Raw genomic sequence first — 22,349 nt, 5'->3', positions numbered from 1 at the left:
CCACTCCGACAGGGCCTTCGACACCCATGTCGAGACGAAGATGGGAAGAAGAGAAGAGCCAGCTGCTTCAATAGCGAACTTCGCTAAAGAATCTACCTTTTTGTCCGCGGGATCTTTGAAGGCAGGGGCATCTGCCAGAGGCAGTGTAGTCGCCTTTGAGATTCGGGAGATTGGTGGATCCACTGAGGAAGGGGAAACCACCCTAGCGACAAAGTCCTTGTCAAATGGATAACGTTCTTGAATTGTCTTGACTCCCGGGAATCTCTTGTCCGGATGCTTCCATGCGGATTCCAGAATGTCGTCAAAGTCAGCGTGAGAGCTGAACCTTTGAGGTGCTGGCTTAGTATGATCAAAGGATACTCCCGGATTGACATCCGAAGATCCTGGGTCCTCCAAGTGAAAGGTGTCTCGTATGGCTGTCCTGGGGGGAGGGGGCGATCCAGATCGGGTACGCAGCTCTGGCGTGGCAGAGTGGCGACTCCGAGAACGTCCTCTGGAGGAGTGATGTTTGTGCCCATTTCGCGGGAGGCCTCAGCCACCGAATGGGAGACTTGGGTCAAGTCAGCCATATACTGGGTCAGGGAAGAAACCCAGGCTGGAGGAGCGGCTGAACCCACTGGGATCGAAGGGGTATCAGGGGGCACCAGAGGGTCTGGGAGTTGCCGGCAAAGTGAAAGTAAAAAGAAAGCCGGCGCTGAAGCGCCCGGCTCATAACAGTGCCACGGCTGCAGCCACGTATAAGGTGCTGTAGAATGTGACATAAGCCGGCGCTGAGAGCGCTCGAGCCGAAGAAGCGCCGCGGCTGACAGCCGCATATAAGGCGCTGAGTAGTGGCCAAAACACACACAATAAAGGATTTTATAACACATGCCTTAAAAAACATGCCCCCTTAGTGCAATTGCTCCCCCAGTATAGTGCAGCCCCTGTAAAACAAGCCCCAAAAAATGAGAGTGGGCCAAAACAGGGGGTCTCCAGAGGTTGCGAGGCGGTACCTGTGGAAAAAGTACTTACCTCAGTCAGAAGAACTTACCTGAAGTCTTCAGTCAGCTTATGGTCCCTGCATCATACCTGGCTGCTATGCGCGAGCGAGGCGAGCAGAGACATAGGGGGACCCGGACCCATGAGGTACCACCCAGGTGCTAACCGTTGGCGAGAGGGGGTTAACAGCGCATATACGCAATGTCTGTGCCCCCTTACTCGCAATGGGGAAACAGTGAACCGCAGTTCCTGAGTCCCAACCTGAAAACAGAAAGAAAAGGGAATTTAAAAAACTAACACGTCCCTATACTTGGAAAAATAAAAAACAGAAGACCTGGTCTGGGCAACCCAGACCAGTCCACCTCCTTCAGACACTAAGCTTAAACTGACTAGCTCAGAGCCTGAAGGCGGGTATATCCTGCTGGGAGGAGACGACTTTTTTTATTACCATAGTGTCACACCTACTAGAGACAGCAAGATACACCCACTGTCTGTGTCCCCCAATGGAGCCGATAGAGAAATATAAAAGAGTTATGATTTTTAGAAGGCGAGGAGGAAAAAACAAAAACGTCAAAATAAAATGGTCTGCGTCCTTAAGGCCAAAATGGTCTGAGTCCTAAAGGGGTTAATGAGTAGAGAGGATTAAGGTACTGACAGACCCCTGCGACAGTCACTTATGGCTTGGGGAACAAAAGATCAGGCAAACTGACAGCCGACTGCAATGCAATGAGTGTTTTTAGTAAACTTTAAAACTACTGAGCATGCTGGTGGTAACTTCACTATACGTTTACTTATAGGTCTCACTGTAGAATCTCACAATGGTCAATGCATAAACATAAGCATGCTGGGATGCCAAATTACTGTCACATCACCTGTAGTGACTGGTTTTCCCTGCCAAGCTCCTTCATGGCATAAGTGGTTTCATCTACTTTTTTCCGTAGCTCAACTACTTTGGCTTGTAGCTTTTCAATTTCTCCTTCACTCTTGAGATACCTGAAAGATGATGGTATAATAAAAATTATCAATAAGACTCACGTGCAGACCAACAATGTGTGACAATATAAGTACGCCTACACAAGGAGCTTATTTACTTGTGAGGATTTCTTAACCTAAAGATTTTGATCACATAATAGAGAATGATTCTGATATAAGCCCCAAGCAGCACAGTCCTACAATCTTACAAATAATTTCTGTCATTCTGACAAAAGGTGTTGGGGCAATGTACTATTAAAAAGCAGCTATATACAATGCTCACACTAGAGCAGTATTTCCCAACCAGGGTGCCTCCAGCTGTTGCAAAACTACAATTCCCAGCATGCCAGGACAGCCTACGGCAGTCCGGGCATGCTGGGAGTTGTAGCTTTGCAACAGCTGGAGGCACACTGGTTGGGAAACGCTGCACTAGATTCACTTTGAGAGGAAATTTTATGTTTGGCTATTAGTTGATAACAAATATAAACCATCTAGTAAAGATGTTCATTCCCCTCTCCAGTCAACAGAGGCAGTGGCTTCTAGAACTTTTTTAGGCAGGCAGAGTACCATAACGCTGAGCCCACTGCTCTCCCATAGCAATATGTGGAATGTATAACAGACACTAATGAAGTTTCACCTTAAATATATCCATACTTCAGTCACAAATAAGAAGCTAAAAATATAGCTTACAAAACCTACCTTTCCAGCAAGGCCCGCCTGTCTTCCTGGTTATTCTGGACTGTTGCTTCCAGCACTGCAATTTCTCCTCGCAAATCATCTGTCTGTTTTTCCAGCTCCCCGACCCTCCGCTGACTGCTCTGCCATTCCTTCTTCAGGGTTGCCAGGTTTTCATTTAAAGCTGTGATTTGCATGGTCAGCTTAGACTCATTCTCTTCATGTTTTTTCTTTTGTTCCTCTCTTTCCTTTACTTCTGCTGTCTGATCAAAGAGACAGAGATGCAGATAATTATTATTGTCTAAGTGATCATATATAATTGTAGGATTGAAAAAAATAATAATAATATTATTATTATAAATATTGTTGTTATTATTATAAATATCGTTATAATATTATTAATATTTTTATTATTATTATTATTATTATCAATAATAATAGAAATATTATTGTTGATCAACAAGACTGCCTAGACAAAGATTATTTACCAGTTTTTCTTTCAGGTCTGTATGCTGTTTCTTCCATTCTTCTTCCTTTTTTTTCAGCATGTCCTTAATAGACTGCTGCTGGTCCTTTTCCTGCTTAAGGGCTGCCACCGAACTCTCCATCTTACCCTGCAGCTCCAGCTTCTGCTGAATCAGCAGTTGTTTGGCTTCTTCTAGGCTGCTTGTTTTCTGTTAGGAAATCAGAGGTAATTTATTTTAATGGAAACAGGACACATTAAAAAGTTCAGTCCAAGTTTTTAAGCAAGGTGCTAAGCAGTTTAAAAAAAAATGAATACAACTTTGACTATGTGTTGAGTTAATGTCATTAAAAAAGTTATGTAAAGAGTAAATGTCATAAAAAAAAACACTGACATGTAGAGCAGAAATGTAAAAAAAAAAAAAATTGGTCATGGTCTCACTGCTGAGACACCGACTGATGTCTAGATAAAGCCGTGAGGAGCACACGACAGCACCCTTCACTCCCCAGCTAGAAGATGGGCTCCTTTGTTAGTCTATGGTGCTTTCCCCTGAAATCAGACACACTAAGCACTGGCTGGAGAGTGAAGTGCGCTGCCATGTGCTTCTTCTGGCTAGATCTAAAGATATGTTAGGGCCACATGACTTTATTTTATTTACAACTATAGTTTGATTCCCATGTACAACCTGACCTGGTTTTCTATCTCCACTCTGTTCTGTCGCAGTTTCATGTATATTGCCAACACAAATAAGCACCATGCCTTTTTTGTGTTACTCCTCCAAATGATGTATATTGTAAGCTCTTAAGAGCAGAGACCTCTCACATTTTATGTCTTTTATTTATTTTTCTGATACATTGCCATTTTAATTCTATGTCTCTTTTCCAGATATAAAGTGCGGAGCAGTATGTTGGCACTATATACAGATCATTATTTAAAATGCCACTTATGTCACCTAGCTAATTCTGTCTAACTATAAAGATATGTTAAAATGGGTACAAGAGGAGCTGTTTTTTTGGCAAAGAAAACACATTTCCATGTCAAAAACAGCACAATGAATTCTGCATTAACTTCAATAGGAGACGGGAAAACATGCTAAAAATAATTGACATGTCCCTTCTTTTTAACGCAGTTTAATGCTGAAGCTTTGGGACTGGCCCCCAGCAAATCAGAGCGAGCCATAGGGTCTTGTGGCCATATCTTACTTAGTGTTTTAATCATCTACTGATTCATTTCAATACAAGATATATTTATTTTTCCTTTCTACACTTGTCATGTCATTAACATCCCTTATATTGACTGCATGATTTGGTAAAGTGTTGTCTTTCCTCCCTGTGCTCCATTAAAATTACAACTTTTTATAAGATACCTTTTGATATTCTTCTCTTACAGTCTTAAGTTCTTCTTTCTTCTTTGTGAGTTCTTCTTCTAACTTACCCTTAAGGGCAGTCAGATTATTCACTTTCACTTTTTCATCGCTCAATTCTTTATCTAGGAGGGTCTACAAACAGAACAGAGTATTTGTTAGGACACTGTGGTTTCAGCAAGCAATCCACCTGCTCCTTGGGGGCTTGCTCAACAGCAGCTATAGAAAATATTTGCTGTATATTCATTTCCCCCTATTCCAAAGGAAATGATTTCTAAAATAGACAAAACTAAAATAAAATAGAATGAATAGCATACAACAAAAAGTGTATACAATACAATCATATAGTTCAAAAGATAAACTCTAGATAACATACAGTAATGCTGTGAGAGATAGAAATAAAAGGAAATGGTAATAATTGGATATACCAATGTACCTTCTGTTTTTGCAGTTCCTGAAGATTTTGCCCGTGCTCCTTGAGCTGGTTTGTCTTTGTTGATATTTCCTGCTCCATGGTGGTCTTCACTGTAGTTAGTTCCTTGATCTGTTTCACATGGTTACTTATCTCATTCCTGTTAGACTTCAGTTCCTCTTGGGCCAAGATAAGCTTCTCTTCTAAAGCCTAAAATACATTTTATACATTATGATCATGTAGAAGCTCTTAGGAAACTCCGCTGATCACTGATAACCTATAAACTGTCGTTTGTTGTCAATTTCTTTCTATGTATAAGACTAGGAGATTGTTATCAATTGGTACCGTATTTTTCGCCGTATAAGACACACTTTTTCTTCCCCAAAACTGGGGGGGAAAAGTTGGTGCGTCTTATATGGCGAATACCTGTGGCCATCAATGGCCGGGCACCGCCGATTGCGGTGATGCCCTGTATTAACCCTTCAGACGCGTCGATCCAGACTAACCCGGCTGCTCAGTCTGGCTGTTCGGGACCGCCGCGGTGAAATCGCGGTGTCCTGAACAGCTTACAGGACACCGGGAGGGACCTTACCTGCCTCCACTGTGTGTTCTCCGTGCCGGGATCCCCTGCGCTCTCCTTCAACGTCATCACGTCGTCGCGCACGCCATCCAATAGGAGCGGCGTGCGGAGCGGCGTGATGACGGCGAAGTGATGACGGCGACGGAGAGCGTGGGTCCCGGGGAAGAAGAAGTCCGGAGCGTCGGGGACACCATGGGGACGCGGCGACAGCGATGGAGCGACATCCAGGGCACCGGTGAAGGGTCCGGAGCGGCGGGGACACGTGAGTATTACCTCCTACCAGTGGTCTTCAACCTGCGGACCTCCAGATGTTGCAAAACTACAACTCCCAGCATGCCCGGACAGCCAACGACTGTCCGGGCATGCTGGGAGTTGTAGTTTTGCAACATCTGGAGGTCCGCAGGTTGAAGACCACTGTTGGGTTCAGAATCTTTATTTTTTTAGATTTTGCACCTATAAATTGGGTGCGTCTTATACGCCGGTGCGTCCTATAGGGCGAAAATACGGTACATAGTACTCTGAAAAGTGGAAAATAACACTATACTTAAATCCAACATAACATACTCAGCAGATGTTCCTATGCTGTGTACAGGAGCCTGGAGTACATTGTTGTATTATTACAGACAAGCTTGTCAGTCAGATTATTTTGGTCTTCAGCTCAAGGCAGAATTACCACTTAACTGTGAAGCAGGTACAATCAACATTTCCCCTCTTTTAGTAGCATTACCCTTATTTTTGGAATAATGAAGTAGCTCAAAACATTGGCAGAAAGGAGTCCATTTTGATATCTTAGGCTAGGTTCACACTGCGTTCATGCAGCATGCCATAGCAATCTGTCGGAATCCCCCAAGAATGGGATGCTGACGTATACAGTGATCCCTCAACTTACAATGGCCTCAACATACAATAGTTTCAACATACAATAGTCTTTTCTGGACCATTGTAACTTGAAACCAGACTCAACATACAATGATACAGACAGTCCAGATGTGTGATACCTGTCACAACTGGAGGAACTGACCAATCTGGTAAAGCACCTGTATTACTGAAGTGCATGCACTGACTGGCTGTCTGGTAGCGCCCCCTACAGTACAGGGAGGAACTACAAGTTCTGTACTACTCCTTAACAGTACCAGGGTTAGCTGCTCCTTTGGCCACCAAGTAAGGGCGGCTCTATTTGGGACACTGTGTGTACTGTATAGGACCCTGAAGAAGCTCCTGTCCTCTACATAAACCATTGTTTCCCAACCAGGGTGTCTCCAGCTGTTGCAAAACTACAACTCCCAGCATGCCCGGACAGCCAACGGCTGTCCGGGCATGCTGGGAGTTGTAGTTTTGCAATAGCTAGAGGCACCCTGGTAGGGAAACATGTACTGAAGTGGCACGCTTATTTACCAGTAACAATAGTGTAGCAGACCATGTCGTTGAGTCACGATAAATTAGCGAATAAAGGGACTAGTCACTAAATGACTTATGTTTGGGATATTGAAATAAATGAGGCTCGCTGCTGTATGCCACAGTATATGTCAGCATTCCTTTTATGGTGGGATGCCAATGGATAGCTGTAATGTACTGCATAAATACAATGTAAACCTAGCCTTAAGTGACACTTACTGAGTGTCTGTCTTACTTCTGAATGAAACGTTTTTTATTAGAAAAGTGCTGTGACGTCAAGAAATGCACCCCATGGGATTGGCTGTGTATAATGGTGGAATGCAGTCAGTGTTCACTTTTCGCTGCAAAAATATCACAGAGAATAGTAAAGCTATACGTGGTATCCATTAAAATAAATGGCTCACCAGTTTAATGCCCAAATGTTCTTCAAGGAGAGGAAGAAATCTATGCGCTGGCCTTCCATTCTGGCATTAGGTAGATGCCAAACAGCTGGTACTACTCTATTAAGTCAGAATGCCCCAATATGTCAAATGGAGAGAGCTGTATTTAAAGGGGTACGTTTTTAAAAAAAATCAACTGGTGCCAGAAAGTTCAACAGATCTGTAAATTACTTCTATTAACAATTCTTGGTCCTTCCAGAACTTATTAGCAGCTGTATACTACAGAGGAAATTCTTTTTTTATTTTGGGATTTCTTTTCTGTCACGACCACAGTGCTCTCTGCTGACATCTCTGTCCATGTCAGGAACTGTCCAGAGCAGGAGAAAATCCCCATAGCAAACACATGCTACTCTGGACATTTCCTAAAATGGACAGAGGTATCAGCAGAGAGCACTGTGCTCGTGACAGAAAAATTCAAAAAGAAAATAACTTCCTCTGTAGTATACAGCCGCTAATAAGTACTGGAAGGATTACAATTTTTTAATAGAAGTAATTTACAAATCTGTTTAACTTTCTGGTATCAGTTGATTTAAAAAAAAAAAAAAAAGTTTTCCACCGCAGTACGCAATTTAACCAGACAAGCTTCAATCTGAACTACAGATCTGAAAGTATTTTTTTACTACAAAGTGTACTCTCTCCAAGATCATTTTCTAGATTTTCTGCCAAGAGAGGGGGTGGAAATGAGGAAAACAAATGAACTGACTTCTGTCTTTTATTTTTTATTTAACCAAGTAGAAACAAATGGCGATTTCAGCTCCCATAATAAATTCAATCTTTAATTAATCCATTAAAAAAATGTACCCAAAAAGTGCATAATAATGCCAAACGAAACGCCGACGCTTCAGCGTTTCATTTGGCTTTTATTATGCACTTTTTTTGGATACCTTTTTTAATGGATTAATTAAAGATTGAACTTTTAATGGGAGCTGGAATCACCGTTTGTTTCTACTTAGTATCTACCTGGGATCCGGCCCAAGTCTTTCCCGTCCTTCCACAAGCTACATTCCAGCATGTGTATGGACATTCATCTGAACGGTGAGCTGACTGTTTATTTTATTAATTGTTCTTTTTTTTTTTACTATTGACCAAAAATGTAGTGTGTAAACTGCATCAGTACTATTTAAAGTATTTCACTCCTTGACAAGATTATAGACCTAAAAACATGGTAGTTTTCATAACTGACTGAAACAGACTAATTTCATTAAAAATAAAAAAAACTGTAATGTTAGGGAGCAAATTACCAAGAGCAGAAATACAACATTTAAATACATACTTTAAGATCTTGTCGAAGGGAAGAAACTTCGGATTCTTTTCCGTACATATCTGACTGGAGGTTCTCCAGTTTTTCCTGGAGACCTTCATTGGATTTTTGCAAATTAGACAGTTTTCCTTTTTCCGATGCCAGTTCCCCAGTCAAAGATGTCAGCTGCTGCTGGAGTTTTTCCTCTTGCTGTACCTGAAAAGCAACATTTTAAAACATTGAGAAAAAGAGCCTTACTCAGGCCAACTTTTCCCTGGTGGTCTAGTGGCTAGGATTCAGCTTTCTCACCGCCGCGGCCAGGGTCCGATTCCTGGTAAGGGAAGTCCCATTTACAGTTATGGTATATAGATGTAGAGGAATGCAAAGAGTTTTCCCAAGCAGATAACACGTCCATATGCCCAATTAGACCAAATGGACATTACTTTTCTAATATTGTACTGCTTTTAAAAAGTCTCTTAAGGACTTTTTTTTTTTTTAACGCCGTTCACCATACGGGATGATTAACATTATATTTTTACACTTTTTTAGTCCCCATAGGGGACTGTTTATAGCAATCATCAGATAGCTAATACTGTTCAGTGCTATGTATAGGCATAGCACTGATCAGTATTATCAGCGATGTTTTGCTCTGGTCTGCTGGAAGGCAGATCAGAGCAGAAGACCCTGGGAGAGCGGTAGAAGCAGGTGAGGGGACCTCCATCCCCAACTTGGCTGATCTGATCCCCAGGGCAGTGTCGCGGGCAATCAGATCAGCCATTTAAAGTGCAGCATTGCCGCAGATGCCGTGATCTGCATTGATCACAACATCTGAGGGTTCAATTGCTAACAGGTGGAGATGTTTTGATTAAACTTGGTACATATTTCTTATATGTCAGATAATATATAGTTTACGGGTGTCCCAATACAGACAGACAATCTGCGCAGCCTTATAAAAGTAAAACAGCAGGTCCTAGACAGCAAAATCATAATTTACGATGACACTGGCCCGACTGTAAGACGATTAAAACCCCTGAGTAATCTTCGCAGCCCTAGATTAATGTGATAAGGAGGTGTGTACTGAAAATCCCATGGAAAGCTATAGAACTTCCATTACATGTCCTGATCCAGTTACTCTCGGGCTTCTGAGATTGCTTAGGAGTTTTAAAAATTCTGCTACCAGACTAACGTCATGGTAAAGCATAATTTACCTAGCTGGCAGGCGCAGAAAATAGTTAGGGGGAAGAGAATATTTATTGTGGGCCGAGTGAAGAGTGAGGGGAGAGAGAAGACATCAGTGTGTGGACAGGCAAAGGGGCTCCAGTGAGTAGTGCAGGGAGAATAAGCAGCATATCACTGCTGGGTGGCACATAGTATCAGTGTCACCCAGCTTTCCCAGCCTACTGAAGAGCATTGCTTTTCCTTTCCCATAAGGTTTAGGTAGGAGAACTGGGCAAAACCTAGAATATTATAAATGAAAGGCACTGAAGGAACAGCATATACCTTATCCTTTAACTGTGCACTGAGATCTTGCATATTTTTTTGGAGTTTTTTCTTCTCTTCTTCAGAAGAGGTTTGGAACTTTTTCAGCTGTGATTGAAGTTCTTGTTGAAGTTTTTCTTTTTCTTTTACAGAACTCTGAAGCTTTTCATTAAGTGCTTGTATCTCATTCTTAAACTTGGTGTATTCCTATAAAAAGATTATACAATATTTAAATATATATAGCTAACAGACACCAGTTCTGCTTAACTCTTTAAATGGCATATATACATATGGCTTTAGCAATGCAACATTTTCTCCCTTCACAATACTGATAATTAAATAATCTCTTTAAAGGAGAAGTATCATGAAAAAAAAAAAAAAATTATATATATATCTATCCCCTTATCGCCTATGGGAGAGCAATTCGGCAATCTTCGACTATCATATAGAGCTATATGAAGGGGGCGTGGCGGCCCCTGCTTTGGGCGGGGGTCATGACGTGCAGCTGTATAGGAGAGCCGGGGCTCTAAACAGGACATCGCGGGGGGCCCCAGCGCTCAGACCCCTGCAATCTAACACTTATCCCCTATCGTTTGGATAGGGGATACATTTTTTTTTCATGATACTTCTGCTTTAATGGCTTGTTTGGCTTGACCCTTCCTGGCTATGATCTGATCATTGAGGGTCTAGCAGTCAAGAACAGTGCCATCAAGTGACATCAACACCTTATTTCTATTTTGGAATCTCTTGGCTGCGTAATAAGCAGGGCCTTCTGGAGAGATCACTGCTTTTGTGAGCAGCAAATTCATTATCATCTGTATAGCTGCAAACTATACATTTCAAGTAATGAGTAAGTTGACCATATACCCCTCAGTATACCAGAATGTCAATAGGGTGAAGTTTAAAAATGTGTAAGTCCTGTACGATAATGAGAATCTTAAAGGAGTACTTAAAGGGGAAAAATCATTCATGTATAACATGCAGAGGCATTATGCTAAGGACAATGGGAGAGAGCTATAAAACCTTGTGCAAAGGAGCAGTTGCCCATAACAACCTACGAAAGTCCTGTCTTAAGAGGCCTTTTAAAAATGAAAGCTGGAATATGATTGGTTGCTATGGGCAACAGCTCCACTGTTCCTTAGCATAGGGTTTAAAAAAACCTCCCCCATTATTTCAGGACACATGTCAATGGGAAGCACTGCAGTCCCCAGTGCAATTATTTAAAATGACTGTAATGGAAACTGAGCACCATTAAAGGGGTAGTCCAGTGGTAAAAAACTTATCCCCTATCCTAAGGATAGGAGATAAGTTTGAGATCGCGGGGGGTCCGACCGCTGGGGCCCCCTGCGATCTCTCTGTACGGGGGCCAGGCTCTCCGGCCAGATAGCGGGTGTCGACATCCGCACGGAGCGGCGGCCGACACGCCCCCTCAATACATCTCTATGGCAGAGCCGGAGATTGCCGAAGGCAGCGCTTCCGCTTGTGACTTCACAGCCACACCCTCCTCAGTGCAAGTCTATTGGAGGGGGCGTGACGGCTGTCACTCCCCCTCCCATAGAGTTGCATTGAGGGGGCGTGACGGCCACCGCTTCGTGCGGAGGTTGACACGCCCCCTTCCTGCGGGCTGTCGGGGCTCCGTACAGGAGATCGCAGGGGGCCCCAGTGGTCTGACCCCCCGCGATCTCAAACTTATCCCCTATCCTTAGGATAGGGGATAAGTTGTTCACCACTGGGTTCACCACTGGACTACTCCTTTAACTGCTGACCAATAACTATTCTCTATAGAAATACTTATTTGCTTTCAGTAACATGTGGATAAGAGACTAATGTCTTACCTCCTCTTTTGATGACAGATGAGTCTTAAGCTCCTGAATCTCTTTAGCCGCTGAGTCTGTCTGGGTCTGCAGCTTAACTTTCAATGCCTCACGCGATTTTTCCTAGTGAAGCAATGACACAGCACATAAATTCAGGATTAATCTTTACTTCACAACATAGTCCCAATCTAGAAGCCGCACTATACACCTACAATCCATTGCTTGGTTTACTCTCTAACTCATTCCCACAAACTGATGTATTACTACATCCTAGCAGTGGTGTTCTTACAACAATAGGACATACAGTGGATGAAACAAGAAGATGCTGACATCCTGCTGTAGCCGCAGCTCTCCAGGATGTGACTGCTGAGTGCCCATAAGTTATCATGGCAGTGAGAGTCTCCCTAAATCGGTCAGAGATTACTTTTAGGTCATGCCATAGATAGAAAACAATTAATTCAATGGAAGCTTGCCGTGAACAGCATACTGACCATGACCTGGACCAGCTCCTTTCCAGTCTGTCGTTCCTTCTCCAAAAGTTCTTTTGACTTTTCTAGTAACTCTGTGTTTTTTGTTAACTTGTCTTTGGCATCTGTGAGTCCTTTCTGCAAAGTGTCTTTCTCCAGCTTCAGTTTCTCCACGTTACTAGCAACTTCTAGTTTGTGTGCTTCTTGTTTTTCCAGGTCTTTCTTCAACTTTTCTACTGCACCCTTAAGATTGGTCAACTCTGTCTCCTGTTTTGAGATCAGCTCCTTTGACTGGATCAGAGCATCAGACTTTTTCTGTGCCTCCTGCTTCACATTAACCACTCTATAATCAAATGCAATGGATAAAAAAAAAAAACACCACAACTAAAACAAAAACATTAGGGATCTGTAATACATCACAAGAATACATCTTCAGCCATTATCTGGATGAGTTAGTATGCAGTTTACAACCTTATTGAAAGCATTACCATCATTTATGTTAAAAAAAAATTCTGACATGTCAAAAGCTTTGATCAGCTGGGGTCTCTGCTGAGACCCCCATAGATCTCCAGGAAAAGTTAGGTGTCCATTTCACTCCCAGGTTCAGAGCTCTTTGCAGTAGACAGGCATTAGAGCTTGTAACATGTGCACTTTAACTGGCTTTTTGTAGAGATCAGTGGAGGTCTCAGCAGAGACCCCCTACTGATCAAAGTTTTTGACATGTCTACGTGACATGTCAAAATTTTTTCTTTTATTAATTGTAACGTTTTAACTCAAAAAAAAAAGACTAACACCCCTCTAATAAACAGCACACCTATGACAATACCCCTGAACGCTGAGAAAGTCCCCAATTGGGTGACAGAACGCGTGTGGCACTTGAGCGGGCACCCATCTACGATGAGAATTGCATTGCTATTCAGTACCTCTAACTGTGTCCTTATGCTTTCTTTGCTATTTTGTTGTGTCTTTCCTATAGCTTTCTCCGTTGATTGGCAGTAATCCATTGCATATTCCAGAGCGATAGAAGGAGAGATAATATTATTTAAGTTAACTAATAGCTTCTCTGGTAGGGGTTTATTTTGCTTCAGTGGCTACAGTATGCACTGAAAAATATACTGATACACTTTTTCAGAGTTGTTCTATGTACTAATCATTAATAAGGACCAATAGGAATGTTACATTCCATTTATTTAGCATTTTTGGTGTAGGTGGGTACAGGATTACCCATTATTTTTGGGTGTTTTTAACTGTATGTCCATGTTACCTTTATTGTTTTGATACCTGTATGTGTTATAAAGATTTGTGTATTAAGCATATTTTGATTTGGTATTTATTGTCATAGGTGTGCTGTTTATTAGAGGGGTGTCAGTTTATTTATTTTTAATTTTTTAGTGTATCGGGTATTTGTACACCTCCAATAGCACCCATCTTATATGTTTTCATTAGAGCTGAGCCCCCTCGGTTTGACTATTTATAGTAACTCTTTAATCCAAGCCATGTTTTAGGAACACCAAGGAAACAGATGCTGTATAAGGACAGTGTGATGTGATTTATACATTAACTGTGTAAAGGAGTAAGAAAATAATTGATCAATAGGGTTCAAGGGATCCTAAAAGAGGTTACTTACTTCAAACAATCACATCATTAACTTTTTTACATTATATGATAATAAAGGTGAGCCCCTTCTAGTGGCGACTGCCTTTAACCTCTTAAGAATAAAGCACATTTAAATTTTTCCATTTTCCTTAACAACTTTGTTTCCATCAACACAACCATAAGAGGACTTGTTTTTAATGGGAAAGGTATCATTTGTTTTATCTAGCTACAGTTATCTACCTAGGTCTGCAGCTCTGAGCAGAATATAGCGCTGAAAGATGTATAAATGATGGATATATACGTCAGGAATGATGGGCGTCATATCTTTTGTTGTCTTAAAGGGGTACTTAAAGGGGTAACAAGAAAAACTGAGCTAATCAGTTTTAGTCCCAGAGCAGTAGAAGAAGACCGACAGGAAAGAAAAAACCCAGAAACTGTCCAAGGAACCGCAGAATAAAAATGAACTGAAACAACCAACCTCGGACAGGTAACCAAACCAGGAACACCAGAAAAATGGGTGGGAGCTGTGTCCCCAATGGATCCTCCGAGAAAGATTTTACGGTAAGCATAAAAATCTTCTTTTCTCTATTGGCTCCATTGGGGGACACAGACCTTGGGATGTACCAAAGCAGTCCTGAGGGTGGGTAAAAGAGGAGCAAGTTAGGTGGAAGACTGGACCACGGCCGCATGCAACACCTTGTGACCCAGACTAGCATCAGCAGATGCAAAGGTATGCACCTGGCAGAATTTGGAAAAGTGTGCAAAGATGACCAGGTGGTTGCTTTACAAACTTGCGAGGCCGAAGCCCTGTTGCGGAGAACCCAGGAGGCCCCGACAGAACGAGTGGAATGAGCTGAGACCCTGAAGGGTGGAGTCTTCCCCTTGCAGCGGTAAGCTTCCGAAATAGCAGACCTTATCCACCGAGAAATGGTGTCCTGGGAAGCAGGTAGTCCTATACGACAACCCTGCGCAAGTACAAAAAAGCAGTCACACTGTTGAAAGAAAGAAGTGACTGAGAGGTAGGTCCAAACGGCCCATACTACATCAAGTTTATGGAGCAAACATTCCTTTGGATGAGATGGGGCCGGACAAAAGGACAGCAGGATGATGTCCTCATTGAGATGAAAAGCAGAAACAACCTTAGGTAGAAAGGACGTAACTGGATGAAAAACAACCTTTTCCTGGTGGATGACCAGGTAGGGAGAGCGGCAGGATAGAGCTGCCAGCTCCGAAACCCTCCTAATAGAAGTGACCGCAATAAGGGACGCCACCTTCCAGGAAAGTAGACATAGAGGAACATCCCTGATAGGGTCAAAGGGAGCACCCTGTAGGGCACCGAGAACCAAGTTCATATCCCAAGGTGGAGTAGGCAATCTGTAATAGGGATCGACCGATTATCGGTATGGCCGATATTATCGGCCGATAATCACGATTTTGGGCATTATCGGTATCGGCAATTATCTTGCCGATAAGCCGATAATGCACCGCCCCCCGCACCGCGACCGCCACCCCCTCGACCCGCCGCACCGCACCCCCGACCCACGTCACACCCCCCACCGTGATGCTAGGCGGTATACCAGTATGGATTTTTTCCCATACCGCTATACCGATCGGGCCCCTCCCCCACTCTCCGAGTCAATAAAAAAATTAAACTTACCCGTAATGGGGGTGGTCCAGGCCATCCATCCTTCATGTAGTGTCCGGGGGCGTTCCGGGTGGAGGGTGGTCCGGTCCGGGCTGTCCTTCTCCGGCGGTCTTCTTCTCCACTCCGGGCAGGCTCCGGCTTAGTACGCTGCATAGACGCCGCTACGCCGTGACGTCAGGTGCGTCGCTGCGCACGGGCGTCACTGCGCAGCGACGTCTATGCAGCGTACTAGGCCGGAGCCTGCCCGGAGTGGAGAAGATGACCGCCGGAGAAGAAGGACAGCCCGGACCGGACCACCCTCCACCCGGAACGCCCCCGGACACTACAGGAACGATGGATGGGTGGCCCGGAGCACCCTGGCAGGTAGGGGAGAGAAGCAGGTGGTGGTGGCGGCGGTCTATGGCCCCGCAAAAGCCACAGCAGATCATTGATTTAAAGCGCCCGCTTTAAATCAATGATCTGCAGCGGTGTCGCAGGGGGTTAAATAGCCGATAACTTATACCGGAATATCGGTATAAGTTATCGGCTATCGGCCCTAACCTGCACCGATTATCGGTATCGGCCCTAAAAAAACGATATCGGTCGATCCCTAATCTGTAAGGCGGGGCCGCATGAGCCACACCTTGAAGAAAAGTCCGGATATGAGGATCAGACGCCAGGGGACGTTAAAAGAGAATGGAAAGAGACGAAACTTGGCCCTTAAGGTAACTGAGAGCCAAAATGTTGTTCCAACCCAGACTGTAAAAATGAAAGAAGTCGTGGGAGAGAGAAAGTAACTGGGGAAAAAGCGTGAGATGCACACCAACGAAAATAAGACTGCCAAGTACGGTGGTAAACCTTCGCAGAAGAGGGCTTGTGCGCCCTGATCATAGTGCGAACAACTTGGCTAGAAAACACTCTGGCTCTCAAAACCGCAGTTTCAACCGTGACGCCTATAAATGCAGCAACAGTAAATTGGGTTGGCAAAGAGGACCCTGAGAGAGCAGGTCTGGACGGAGTGGGAGGCGCAGTGGCGCATCGTCCATTAACCGAACCACGTCTGCGTACTATGCCCTCCTGGGCCAGTCCGGAGCCACGAGAATAGCGGGGAAGCCTTCTGCCTTGATCTTCCTCAAGACCCTGGGAAGGCTGAGAAGGGCTAGAAACCTGAAAAGAAAGGGAGAGAATACTCACCTCTTTCCTTAGAAAACTTACCTCATGAAGTCTTCAGTCAGCTTTTAGACACCTGCAACATGCAGGGCTGAGACAGCGAGACAAGCAGGGAGAGTAGGGGGACCCGGACCCAGAGGTACAACCACAGGCGCTGACCAGTGGTGAGAAGGGGTTGACAGTACATGATTCTTTGTCTGTGCCCTTTCTTTGCAAATGGGGAAACAGAGAATGCTATGTTCCTGAGACCCCACCTGAAAAGAGAAAAAATAAACGGAGAGAAAAGTCTAACTAAACATCCCTAAACTGAAAAATAATACAATAAGTGACCAGGTCTGGAGAGCTCCAGACCAGCATCTGCCTCCTACAGACACTAAGCTAAAGCTGATTAGTTCATGTGCCTGTAGGCGGGTATATACTGCTGGGAGGGGCCAACTTTTCTTGTTACCATAGTGTCAAGCCTTTTAGTGACAGCAGCATATACCCAAGGTCTGTGTCCCCAATGGAGCAGATAGAGAAAATAATTTCCTCTGTAGCATACAGCAGCTGAGAAGTACTGGAAGGGTAAAGATTTTTTAATAGAAGGCATTTACAAATCGGTTTAACTTTCTTGCACCAGTTGATTTAAAAAAAATATATATATATTTTCCACCGGATTACCCCTTTAACCAGTTGGGGACGGAGGGCGTATGGATACGCCCTCGCGTCCCTTCATTTAAAGATGGAGGGCGTACCTGTACACCCTCCGCATTTCCGATCACCTAAGCTGGCCGGGGGGTGATCGGACCGGAATGACTGCTGAAATCATTCAGCAGGCATCCCGTGCCAATTAACCCCCACCCCCACATGTCGGCGATCGCCGCAAATCGCAGGGGAATTCACACAAGCGATTTGCGGCTATTCAGGGTCATACTGGTCTACGGTGACGCGGAAAATAAGGGGGATCGGGGTTGTCCAAGACACCCACGATCCCCCTGAAGGGATAGGAGTGAGGTGGCAGGGGTGCCACCCCTCCTATCCCTGCTATTGGTCGTCAAGAAGCAACAACCAATAGCAGATCGGGGGCAGGGGGGTAAACTTTCAGTTTCCCCGTTCTGCCCACCCACAATAGGTGGGGCAGAACGGGGAAACCAAGGAGGACCGACGCCGAACATCCACTTACTCATCGGCGGCGGCGGAGACGATCGCGGCACAAGAGGATGGCGATGCGGCTCCCTGGATCCTACGGAAGCCGGTGAGTTGCCTAGCAACATCTGGAGTGCTACAGTTTGAGACCCCTATATAGCGGTCTCTAAAGTGTGGCCCTCTAGATCTTGCAAAACTACAACTCCCAGCATGCCCACACAGCAGTTTAGCAGTTTGCTGTCTGGGCATGCTGGGATTTGTAGTTTTGCAACATCTGGAGATCACTGTGCAGTGGTCTTTAAACTGTAGCCCTCCAGATGTTGCAAAACTACAACTCCCAGCATGCCCAAACAGCTGTATCAGCATGCTGGGAGTTGTAGATGCGTACCTCCAGCTGTTGCATAACTACATCTCCCAGCATGCCCATCGGCGATCAGTACATGCTGGGAGTTGTAGTTTTGCAACAGCTGGAGGCACACTGGTTGGAAAATACTGAGTTAGGTAACAGAACCTAACTGAAGGTTTTCCAACCAGTGTGCCTCCAGCTGTTGCAAAAGTACAACTCCCAGCATGCAGTCTGTCAGTACATGCTGAGAGTTGTAGTTTTTAAACAGCTGGAGGTTTGCCCCCCCCCCCCCCCATGTGAATGCACAGGGTACATTCACACGGGCAAGTTTACAGAGGGTTTCCTGCTTTAGTTTGAGCTGGCTGCGGCAAATTTTACACTGCAGCGCAAACTCCTAGCGGGAAACTCACCGCAAACCGCCGCCAATGCGAATGTACCCTAAAAACACTACACTAACACATAATAAAGGGTAAAACACTACATATACACCCCCTTACACTGTCCCCCCCAATAATAATGAAAACATATCGTACGGCAGTGTTCACAAAACAGAGGCTACAGCTGTTGCAAAACAACTACTCCCAGCATTTCCGGACAGCCACTGACTGTCCAGGCATGCTGGGAGTTTAGCAACAGCTGGAAGCACCCTGTTAGGGGTATTCTACGCCAATGTCCACCCATATGCAATCCCTAATTTAGTCCTCAAATACGCATGGCGGTCTCTCTCTTCGGAGCCCTGTAGTATTTCAATGAAACAGTTTATGGCCACATATGGGGTATTTCCGTACTCTGGAGAAATTTCACTACAAATTTTGGGGGCTTTTTCTCCCTTTTACCCCTTATGAAAAGGAAAAGTTGGGGTCTACACCAGCCTGTTAGCGGAATGTATTTTACATTAACATGCTGGTGTTGCCCCATACTTTTTATTTTCACAAGAGGTAAAAGGGAAAAAAAAAAAAGACCCCCAAATTTGTAACGCAATTTCTCCTGAGTACAGAAATACCCCATATGTGGGCGTAAAATGCTTTGCGAGTGCACAACAAGGCTTAGGAGTGAGAGCGCACTATGTACAGTTGAGGCCTAAATTGGTGATTTGCACAATAAATGCAAAAAAAATGAATACCTAAGTGTGACCCCATTTTGGAAACTACACCCCTCACGGAACGTAACAAGGGGTATAGTGCACCTTAACACCCCACAGGTGTTTGACGAATTTTCGTTAAAGTTGGATGGGAAAATGAAGAAAAAAAATGTTTTTTTCACTAAAATACTGGTGTTACCCTAAATTTTTCATTTTCACAAGGGAAAGTAGGAAAAAAGTCCTCCATTTATTCTGAGTAAGAACATAGCCCATATGTGGATGTAAAGGGCTCTGCAGGCATACTACAATGCTCAGAAGAGAAGGAGCAACATTGGGATTTTGGAGAGAAATTTTGTCCGGAATTGAAGGCCACTTGCGTTTACAAAGCCCCCATAGTGCCAGAACAATGGACACCCCCCCCCTCCCACATGTGACCCCATTTTGGAAACTACACCCCTCATGTAATGTAATAAGGGGTACACTGAGCATTAACACCCCACAGGTGTGACAGATTTTTGGAACAGTGGTCCGTGAAAATGAAAAAAGGAGATTTTTGTTTACTTACCGTAAAATCTCTTTCTCGAAGGATCCATTGGGGGACACAGACCGTGGGTGCATGCTGCTGTCTCTAGGAGGTGTGACACTATGGTAATAAAAAAAGTAAGCTTCTCCCAGCAGGATATACCCGCCTCCGGTCCCTGAGCTAATCAGTTTTAGTTCCAGAGCAATAGGAGAGGACCGACAGGTCAAAGACACAAACTGTCCGAGAACCAGCAGGACAAAAAGACGGGAGGACAATGTCCTCATTGAGATGAAAAGCCGAAACCACCTTAGGCAAAAAGGAAGGATCTGGCCGGAAAACAACCTTGTCCTGGTGGAGCACCAGAAATGGAGAACGGCAGGAGAGAGCTGCCAATTCAGACACCCTCCGGATGGAGGTGATAGCCACAAGAAACGCCACTTTCCAAGAAAGGAGGCGTAGAGACACCTCTCTAAGGGGCTCAAAAAGTTCACCCTGGAGGGCACTCAGAACCAGATTCAAGTCCCAAGGGGGAGAGGGCGACCAATAAGGAGGGACAGCATGCGCCACTCCTTGAAGGAAAGTCCGGACATGAGAATTAGAAGCCAGAGGATGCTGGAAAAGAATAGAAAGGACCGAAACCTGACCTTTAAGGGAACTGAGAGACAACCCTAGTTCCAACCCCGACTGCAAAAAGGAGAGAAGACGGGGAACCGAGAAGGTCACAGGAGACAGGACCTGAGCTTCACACCAGCGAAAATAAGACCGCCAGGTACGGTGGTACATTTTTGCCGAGGAGGGCTTACGAGCCCTGAGCATGGTGTGAATGACTTGGGAAGAGAACCCGCTGGCCCTCAAAACCACGGTCTCAACTGCCACGCCGTCAAATGCAGCAACTGTAAATTGGGGTGGCAAAGAGGACCCTGTGAGAGCAGGTCCGGACGAAGCGGAAGGCGCAGCGGAGTGTCGTTCAGGAGCCTGACCACATCGGCGTACCACGACCTTCGGGGCCAATCTGGAGCTACCAGAATGGCGGGAACGTCCTCCGCTTTGAGCTTCCTCAGAACCCTGGGAAGGAGCGGAAGGGGAATAAACAGATAGGGTAGGGCAAACCCCGCCCAAGGAATCACTAGGGCATCCACGGATAAAGCCAGAGGGTCCCGGGACTTGGACACAAATGGAAGGATCTTCCGATTGTGCCGGGACACGAAGAGGTCCATGTCTGGAATGCCCCAGAGGTCGCAGATCTGTGCGAAGACCTCTGGATGTAGGGACCACTCGATGGGGTCGGGTGAGGACCGACTGAGGAAGTCTGCTATCCAGTTGAGCACCCCGGAATGTGAATCGCCGAGATGGCCGGAACCATGCTTTCCGCCCAGATGAGAATCTTGGACACCTCGGCCATGGCTGCCGAGCTGCGAGTGCCGCCTTGACGATTTATGTATGCCACGGCCGGGTCTGAAGCCGGGACTCCCAATGAAGAAGGCAAAGCAGGATCGCCCGTAGTTCCAATATGTTTATCGGAAGAAGGGCTTCTCGGGGAGACCAGAGTCCCTGGACCGTCCAATCCCTGAACACACCACCCCAGCCCGACAGACTGGCGTCTGTCGTAACCACCTGCCAGTGAAGGGGAAGAAATGAGCGCCCCTGGAGAAGAAGCGGGGAGCACAGCCACCAGAGAAGAGAGACTGACGGATCCTGTGAGGGAGAAAAACTTGCGATCGAGGGACAACGGAGATCTGTCCCACCGAGAGAGGATCACCAGTTGAAGTGGTCGGTAATGAAACTGGGCAAAGGGCACAGCCTCTATGGTCGCCACCATCCGACCCAGGACTTCCATGCAAGTGCAGATGGAGACTGGGACCTGGAGCCGAAGGGAGCGGACTCCTGACAGAAGAGTCAGACGTTTGTCCGGCGGAAGGCACATTCGGGCCGAGGTGGTGTTGAAGTGAAGTCCCAAGAATATCAGGGACTGGGTGGGAGAGAGGACTGACTTGTCCCGGTTGACCCTCCACCCGAAGAGATCCAGAGTGTGAAGAGTGACATCCACACTCTGGATCGCTTCGGGTGGAGGGTCTGGGCTCTGGTGGGAGCCTTGATGAGAGGGTTGTCCAGGTAGGGTATCACCGAGACTCCCCTCGACCGCAACAGGGCCATTACCGGTGCAAGGATCTTGGTAAAGACCTGAGGAGCCGTGGCCAGGCCAAAGGGGAGGGCTACGAATTGAAAATGTCCCTTCGGAGCCGCAAAGCGGAGGTACCGATGATGGCCTGGAAATATTGGCACATGGAGGTAGGCATCCTTGATGTCCACCAAGGAAGAAACTCCCCTAGTTCCAGGGATCCCACTACCGAACAGAGAGATTCCATTCGGAAGTGGCAGATGAGAAGATGACGGTCGAGACGCTTGAGGTCTAGGATTGGCCGCACAGAACCGTCCTTCTTGGGGACCACAAAAAGATTGGAATAGAAACCCCGAAAACGTTCCCCCTGGAGGAACGATAACGCACTGGAGAAGCAGAGACTGGAGAGCCTCTCGAAACTGCTTCACCAGAGAAGGAGACTGGGGGGCCCGGGATCGAAAAAAGCGAACCCTCGGGAGGGAGGCGA

General features: G+C 45.4%; 1 protein-coding gene across 2 annotated transcripts in view; it reads right to left on the bottom strand.

Moving 5' to 3' along the window:
- The window catches only part of EEA1 (early endosome antigen 1), a 118,571-nt gene that overhangs the window by 13,820 nt on the left and 82,402 nt on the right, over positions 1-22,349 (bottom strand). For both annotated transcript variants that reach the window (XM_056574352.1, XM_056574353.1), the window contains 9 exons: positions 12,303-12,621; positions 11,833-11,934; positions 10,019-10,204; positions 8,552-8,734; positions 4,888-5,073; positions 4,455-4,586; positions 3,114-3,299; positions 2,650-2,888; positions 1,851-1,971 (listed from right to left, as the gene is read on the bottom strand). In XM_056574352.1, coding sequence (XP_056430327.1) covers positions 1,851-1,971; positions 2,650-2,888; positions 3,114-3,299; positions 4,455-4,586; positions 4,888-5,073; positions 8,552-8,734; positions 10,019-10,204; positions 11,833-11,934; positions 12,303-12,621 — 1,654 coding nt within the window. The remainder of the gene's footprint in view (positions 1-1,850; positions 1,972-2,649; positions 2,889-3,113; positions 3,300-4,454; positions 4,587-4,887; positions 5,074-8,551; positions 8,735-10,018; positions 10,205-11,832; positions 11,935-12,302; positions 12,622-22,349) is intronic.

This window comes from Hyla sarda, chromosome 4 (genome assembly GCF_029499605.1).
Source record: "Hyla sarda isolate aHylSar1 chromosome 4, aHylSar1.hap1, whole genome shotgun sequence".
Lineage (NCBI taxonomy): Eukaryota > Metazoa > Chordata > Amphibia > Anura > Hylidae > Hyla > Hyla sarda.
The sequence above is the reverse complement of the archived record's forward strand: the minus strand, read 5'-3'. Positions and strand labels throughout refer to the sequence as shown.